General features: G+C 40.7%; 1 protein-coding gene across 1 annotated transcript; it reads left to right on the top strand.

Annotated features, from left to right (window-relative positions):
* The first annotated feature begins 2,397 nt into the window (after nt 1-2,397).
* Nucleotides 2,398-7,592, top strand: LOC131316138 (uncharacterized). The gene is made up of 2 exons (XM_058345414.1): nt 2,398-2,667; nt 5,825-7,592. The coding sequence occupies exons 1-2, from the start codon at nt 2,569-2,571 to the stop codon at nt 7,046-7,048; spliced, it is 1,323 nt and encodes a 440-aa protein (XP_058201397.1). The 5' UTR covers nt 2,398-2,568; the 3' UTR covers nt 7,049-7,592.
* The last annotated feature ends 439 nt before the right edge of the window (nt 7,593-8,031 follow it).

The raw sequence follows: 8,031 nt of genomic DNA, 5'->3' as shown, positions 1-8,031 counted from the left end.
ATTGCCGTACTCTTAGTCGCATAATTTTTCAAAATGCACAGTGCCTTCCGGTTTCTGCTATCAATCATCGGTTTCACGATTTTTAATAGATTGTGATGTGTTTTATTTTCACACTCATGCTTTCGCTCTCGCATAAGCACTTGAATTATGTGAGTGTGAGTCAGGCTGCGCTACCTGACTCAAAATCCGAAACGAAAAAAGCGGTGAATGGGGGAGATGAGCCAGCCGTGCAAGTTAATAGTTTTTTTCTTTTTTCTTTTTTTTCTTTTTTCCACACTCGATAGATGTCTAGTCTGCTTTTAAGGGAATAGAGAAAGGGTACCGCTAAGTAGGAAAGGACATCAACCACCACATTAAGTACTTGCGTTTCTAACGATAATCGAACCCTCACCTGTCATAAAAGAGACAAGGAAGTGTCATTGGGTTATAAGCCCGCCTTTCAGAAAGTCTACGGCCACCGAAGGCAAAATGCGGTGGCCGGTCACCGCACGCCCAATGGCCTACTCCGGGCCCCGCACGGACGATCCAAGCCATTCAATAATTTAAAAAAAAAAAACCGAGTGCATCAAGCAAGAAATCAGCTCGATCTGATATGTGTAGGTGCTTGGATCAAGCTTTTCATCTTTGGAAAATCGGAAAACCAATCTTTCCATTTTTTCCGATTTTTCAAAGATGAGAAGCTTGATCCGAGCACCTACACATATCGAATCGAGCTGATTTCTCGCTGCACCCACTCGGTTTTTAAAGAAAAAAAAATTTGAACGGATCGGATCGTCCGTGCAGGACCCGGAGTGGACCCCAAATGGCATGCGGTGGCCAGCCACCGCATTTTGCCTGCGGTGGCTGTAGTCTTTCTGTTATAAGCCCGTTGGTGCCGTGCAAAGTTAGTTCAAGTGGCTGGTAAAGGGGGAGAATTTTCTGGGTAGGGCCAACAGGGTGCGGACAGCTCACGAAAGCCATCGAGAAGTGGATGGACACACGTGCACCCATTGACAAAAACAAAAAAGCTTTTCTTGGTAAACACCAATAATTATTATAATCTTTTTCCCAACTAACTACTGCTACTTATTAATTGCTTTATAATATTGTACTACTAATCTACATTCACAAATTATTACGGTAGGACAAAACTACCCTTTGGGATCCCATACAAGGAAAACCCCACTTTTTTTTTTTGCATAATATCTTCATAAATATGAAATAAAGATGGTAATTGAGTAGGTCTTTTTGCAATTTGAATGTAACCTTGTTTCAACGACTTAGTTGTGCACATAAATTCATTGACTTTAGGCATTGCTTTTTCTTTGCAAAGAAAACGAAGTATGAAATAGGATCTTTGAAGTTGTGAAATATTTAATGTAATGGCAAATAAGATCATAACACAATAACGGTAATAACTAAACGGATTCTGATTATTCCTACTTAATATGAGTTCGGTATAGTCAGTCACATAAAGCTCACTCATTAAGTCTTTCATAAGAGTTAATTTCAGTAATTTTAGCTCATAATCACCTGAAAGCAAAGCCCAAGTAATCAAGATATCCAAATTTCAAAGGCATACACGCCATACCATTGATTGAAAAACTTGACTATGTCTTAATTCTAACCCAGAATAAGCCAATAAAATAAATAAATAGACAAATAAATATACATAAATAACCCCATTATGGATCAATATGATGAATTTCTATTCAATAGTTACACTTTGTTAGGAGCCATTATAATTGTTCTTAACCTCTGAAAAGATATAGCGCTCTAACTTGATATGCACATCATCATGTTTTCACCCATCAAGACGAGCAGATTTATTCATTCAGACACTAGAGCTCGTTTTTCTCAATTATTTTCCTTTTATATTTTGATTTGTTTTCCTGTATTAACTGGACCTTTTTGTGTCCTTTGTATTTGTTGAGTCATCAATACTATATATTTTTACGTTCCCTAAAAAAATAGACACAATTGAAGGGTGTCAATTTCGCCAAACCCAACTAGTTCAGTTGGTGTGCGACGTGGCTTCCCCAATAGAGGCAGAGATTCGAGCCCTACGAGGGACACGTTTGGAGTTCAGAGTTATAAATAGCCTCTGGACTTCCGTGAACTAACCTACTAACTCTTCTAATTCCGATGATGTATGCTACGGAGTATGTGACAAAAAAAATAAAAAATCATTTTCACGTTTGCGTCCTTTCTGGTGAGAGGTTATTCACGTAATTTCACCCTAGCACTCCTGATTGGAAAATCAATTAATTAGAGCTGTACAAAACCTCCTCATAAGCTCCGGTTTCCCGTAAAAATCACATTGAAAGTGAAATCTCTCCAAGTCTTTGCCGTGCTTGACCCCAAAAGTGATCGTTACTTTTAGAGAGAGAAAATCCACAGAGAGAGAGAGAGAGAGAGAGAGAGAGAGAGAGAGAGAGAGAGAGAGAGAGAGAGAGATCTGATTTCCTTCGTCGTTCGCATTCAATTTCTCTGATCGAGCAAGTCGCAGCCTTCTGACGGTATGAAGCAGTAATCGTGGGTTGAAATTAGGTGAATTGGTCGATCGAGGAAAAAGATCAAAGAAGAGAGATGAATAACCACAACCACAACAACGCTCTGGATACTATAAGCGCGGCCGCGACTGCGATTGCGTCGGCCGAGAGTCGTACGCCTCAAGCTTCAGTTCAGGTAATCATTTCGATTCGACGTCGTTCAGTTCCTTCTGTTTTAAAGTATATATAGTATGATTTGCGTTGCTTGTTTCGATCGTCTGATTTGACTGATCACAATTCGATTGGAATGAAATGTTCGAATGTTAAAATCTGTTGATTTGAGTTCAAGATCTCTTGCTTTTATATTCTCGTTGTCGTTTTTTTAAACCAGTGTTCAGGTCAGCTTGCGTGCACCTCAATCTGACTTAAGGACTGGAAAATGGCCCCAAAGTTTGGAACTTTTTGGGCCTTCGTGAGACGTGACCGTGTGATCTCTCGAGAGTAAGCCCTTTGGTTGCCATCTCATGCCACTTGGCCAGCTATTGTGCACTTTGACTATTTCCGGGGTCTTAAAGTTAACGGCCGGGAAAATGGCCCCAAAAGTTTTCAACTTTTTGGCCTTTAGATCGTTCGGCTTTCTTGATTTTTAGTTTTTGGAACTGTTGATTTTTTCCATTTGGCTTTTCAATGAGATTTTTTTTTTGTGTGCGTACGGGTCTTGGGGGAAAGTTGACTTGCGATTCTGAGCAATTTTATGGATTTAGCTTGCGTTGGATCTGAAGCTTCAGTTCTCTTCTTTTGCTAAAGAGATTAGAATTTGTTCATACATGGTTTCATGGGTTTAAGAATGGACGCATGGGCGGAAGAGTCCGGGCGACTGCCTTACCCACGTTTTAAGTTTTTACTAGAATTATAGTAGTTTTTATCTCAAAAGTATTAAAGTTATATAGGTTTGCCTGCCCAACATCATTTTGAACAATTCAATACCCACCCAACCTTTGGGAAAAAAAATTATGGTATTTTAAATATCCTTTGTTCGACTATGTATTTAATAGTAGTTGGTAAAATTAATATCGCCTTTAGTATGCTATAATTTTTTTAATGTTTGCCCACCCAACCTTGAAATCCAGTTGGGTTTTATTACATGGAAGATTGTATCTTTTTAGTGATTTGGTAGATCTCATGATGATGGCCCAAGTTCTGAAATTCCAAATGTCGGCTAATTTTGCCAATTTTGCAGTAGATATTTGGTCCCAACTCCCTTGACAAACATTGCTTACCTAATTTGAAATTCAGTTGCATATGCATTTTAATTATGTTCTGGACGATTGGCAAAGGAAATGGATTTTACTCGGATTTTGAACAATCGGTATGAGGTTACTTTGTTAAGAAGTGCCTAGACTTAGACTTCTGCAGCAAAATTGGTAGTTGCTACTTGCTATAGTGGTAAATTTCTTTAGCTTCGCCTTTTCTTATGGTTTGATTTTAAGAAAAGTTATTGGGACTATTTATGGCACACCATCAAACATGGAGTCAGTATTTTGAAATGAAAATTGGTTACTGAGTCGGTCATTGCTGTCCTGAATTCAAATTTTGAATACAGTTTATTTTGCTCTATTTGTACTCTTCTAGGTTTTCTGCACATGATTGCGGATATGGTTTTGGGAAAACTTGAAATTTTCTATCTTTCTCATGTAGGTTATTAACTTATTTAGATGTTATTTACCGTGTTCCACATCTTCCCATCAAAAAGAAAGGGAAAAACAGTCAACCAGATGAAGTTAATTCTGGTTTGAGGATCAATTTGGACTTTATTATACTGACCTTACCTGATATGCTTGACAATTGCGGTGACCTCCCTGTTATTTAAATATCAGTACTATCCTTGCTTTGGCTTACTTTTTTCACAAGTACCCACCTTCCCTTTACATACACTTGTTCTCTATGCCAGGGGTTTTTCTGCTTGAGGAAAGTAGACTGTAGCATTATGTATGCGTTGAGTGCCTGTCTTTCTTGTATTTAGTGTCATATGGTTTCTGAAGACCTGTTTTATGTGTAAAGTCATTGGTAAAGATTATATCTTGATCAGGGAAAGGTGATTTTTGTCTTTCATGCTTCCATGCTGTGTTTTGCCCTCGTCATATTTCACTATGATCCAGGCTTAGGCTTGTTCTAGACCACGCTGCTAGATTGAGAGTCTGCCCGCTTATTTTAGGATGACTGCCACTTTCCTATTTGAGTAAGGAATGAATATTGGACCCTACTGAAATTTCAACGGACGATCGGGCGTAGTGGTGGTTGGGCGGAGATGGATCAAAGTGCCTTTTAGCAATTGTGGTTGTTATCGTCGGAAAAAGAATAATATAGAAGTAGAAACAAGATGGAGCTTATGATGAACACAAAATTGGAAAAAACGCATGCAAGAGCTGATGTGTTTGAGAGACACTAGATAGCAATAACTTTATTCTTAGATCACATCCCACAGACAGCTGACCTCCTGACTAGGGAGCTGTTTGCAGAATTTTCTAATGGAGTAGTGCTATTGGTACCGACGGTACCATAGGGAAAATGTACCGACGGCCACCGGACGGCCGTCTCCGGCCACCGGACGGCCGATCCGAGCCGTCCAAAAATTTTAAAAAATAAAACCGAGTGGGCCTCGCGGGAATCAATGGCATCCGAGGTGTGTAGAGTACTTGATCCGAGCACCCCTTTTTCGTGTATATACACGTATATACAAATATACACGAAAAATGGGTGCTCGGATCAAGTACCCTACACACCTCGGATGCCATTGATTCTCGCGTAGGCCCACTCGGTTTTATTTTTTAAAATTTTTGGACGGCTCGGATCGGCCGTCCGGTGGCCGGAGACGGCCGTCCGGCGGCCGTCGGTACATTTTCCCTATGGTACCCGTCGGTACCAATAGGATTTCTGTTTCTAATGTGGTAAATGTCTGAGGCTTAAGCACAGAAGCAATGGACCTCCATAAGTGGAGACTAGGTGCTTAATAAATTGTAGCTACGAAATACATGTGCTGTAAATATTCAATTTTTTGGTAACTTGTTGATCAACTTAACTCTTCTGATACCAAACACTAACGAATACTTGATTTACTCCAAAATTCCATCCTTGTTTTTCCAAATGGTATTGTAATACAACGCAGCTACATATCCTTTCTAGTGGTAGATCATGTAATTTCATAACCATGATCTTACTGCATATTCTATGACAACTGAGACAACTTTGGCTTTCAATATTTGTCCCTCCTCTATAAAATGGAAAATTAACAGTGCTTCCTAGAATAAATGTAGCATGACTCTCAGAATCATTGTTAATTTTGTAAAATGCAGAAAAGAAGATGGGGAAGCTGCTGGAGCATATACTGGTGTTTTGGGTCTCAAAAACCAAACAAACGAATTGGGCACGCCGTTCTTTCTCCTGAAACAACAGTTCCTGGAGCAGCAGTTACTGCAGCTGAAGTTCCACCCCAAGCGCCTGCTCTTGTACTCCCCTTTGTTGCACCTCCCTCCTCTCCTGCATCTTTCCTTCACTCAGAACCTCCTTCGTGTACACAATCACCAGCAGTTTCCCTGTCTATATCTGCCAGCATGTATTCCCCCGGTCCCACCTCCATCTTTGCTATTGGACCTTACGCTCATGAGACCCAGCTAGTCTCACCACCAGTCTTCTCCACCTACACCACTGAACCATCCACCGCTCCTTTTACTCCTCCTCCTGAGTCTGTCCAAGTGACTACACCTTCATCTCCTGAAGTCCCGTTTGCTCGGCTCCTTGACCCCAATCACCAAAATAGAGCATCTAGTCAGAGATTCCATTTGTCTCATCATGAATTCCAATCATATCTTTACCCTGGAAGTCCTGTGGGCCACTTGATCTCGCCCAGTTCAGGTATCTCCAATTCAGGCACCTCATCTCCTTTCCCCGATCGTGAATTTATTCCTGGTGGTCCTCAGTTCCAAATTGGGGACCCTCCCAAGCTTTTGAACCTTGACAAGCTGTCAGCCCGCGGATGGCGATCCGAGCAAGGATCTGGGTCCTTGACCCCTGATGCTGTGGGACCCAGATCGCGGGACGGTTGTCTTCTGGATCGTCAAAAGTCAGACATTACATCGCTGTCAACTTCATTCAATGGGTGGAGAAATGCTGAAGCTATTGTCGATCATAGAGTATCTTTTGAGGTTACTGCTGAAGATGTAGTCAGATGCCTGGCAAAGGTGCCATCTGTGGCCAGGCCTGTATCACCATATCTAGAAAATGCAGAAATTTCTGCTGAAATGGATGAGCACGTTGATCGTGGAGCCCATCCTGGTGAAATATCTGACAACGCCAACGAGAAAACGTCCGCGGATGGAGAGGAAGGGCAGCGGCCTCAGAGACATCGCTCTATTACGCTTGGTTCTGTTAAGGAATTCAACTTTGACAATGCGAATCGTGGAAACTCAGACAACCCTACTATTGGCTCCGACTGGTGGGCCAATGAGAAGGTAATTGGGAAGGAGCAGGAGCCCTCTATGGACTGGGCCTTCTTTCCTATTGTACAGTCAGGTCCGTGAGCTAACTGATACGGGCATCACAAGTTCCGGGGAGCACAAATGAAACCTTGGCTTGATTTTGGCATTTCCAATTCCACCGGGATAGCCCTTTCTTGAAAATATTTGGATGAAATGATGGGGAATTGGGTTTCTTAAACTGGAAAAGACGATATGCTCGGGTGACTACTACTAGAAGGCTGTTTTAGAGAACTTCATCACCTGGAAATCATAGCAGGTACTGTTTTATTAGGATCAGTACGCTTAGTTCATTATCCTTTTTTCCTCCTTTAGGCCGAAGGATATATAAGCTAACTGCTGCATTAAATATGCCTTTATTGTTTTTGTTTTGTAAGATAGATTATAGATTAGAAAAGTGGAAGTGGCAAAAATTATGTTGCTGATGGTAACAATGATAGGGTTGAGAACTTGATGTTTTAGACTATTCTTATGGAAATTGAATAATGCCCTTGTCATTTGTAGCCTGTACAAATTCTAGTTTCCCAGTGTATCTCCTATTTCTTCTGAAATTTGCAGGCAAGTATGATAGTTTCATTGCGATTTTTTTGTATCTCCCTTGAAGGGTGTTTACAGTTATTAATTTATTTAGTCAAAACACTTTTCCCCCATCTTTCGTTCATCAGGAAATTCTCAGTTGAAGAGAAATGTTTGAGGCAGTTGACGGAACCATAGTTTCAGCAGGAGCAGGAGGGCCAATTGTTTGGAATAGAGTAGCCGATGATACTAGAGACATGCCCCCCTGTATGTTTTCATACGATTGACCTCATATGCGGAAGTAGCATATACACACAACTTGACCCCGTTACCTGGAGGCTGGACACGTCGATGTTCAAAAAAAGTAGACACGAGGAATGTCATAAGTTTATTTAGAATCTAAAATTTATTATACGCTATATATCTCTTTAACAATAACCTAACGTGAGAATCATCACATTGGTAGTGTTTTTATTACTCCTGAGCTGTATTTTTAATAAAGACTCGTTGAA

The sequence above is a fragment of the Rhododendron vialii genome, chromosome 2a (genome assembly GCF_030253575.1).
Source record: "Rhododendron vialii isolate Sample 1 chromosome 2a, ASM3025357v1".
NCBI classification, from domain to species: domain Eukaryota; kingdom Viridiplantae; phylum Streptophyta; class Magnoliopsida; order Ericales; family Ericaceae; genus Rhododendron; species Rhododendron vialii.
This window is presented reverse-complemented; position numbering and strand designations above follow the sequence as displayed.

Bases quoted from the DNA above. Each gene is read 5' to 3' on its own strand.
- LOC131316138 (XM_058345414.1), top strand. From the start codon at position 2,569: ATGAATAACCACAACCACAACAACGCTCTGGATACTATAAGCGCGGCC. The intron at 2,668-5,824 runs GTAATCATTTCG...TGTAAAATGCAG, and splicing joins CGCCTCAAGCTTCAGTTCAG to AAAAGAAGATGGGGAAGCTG.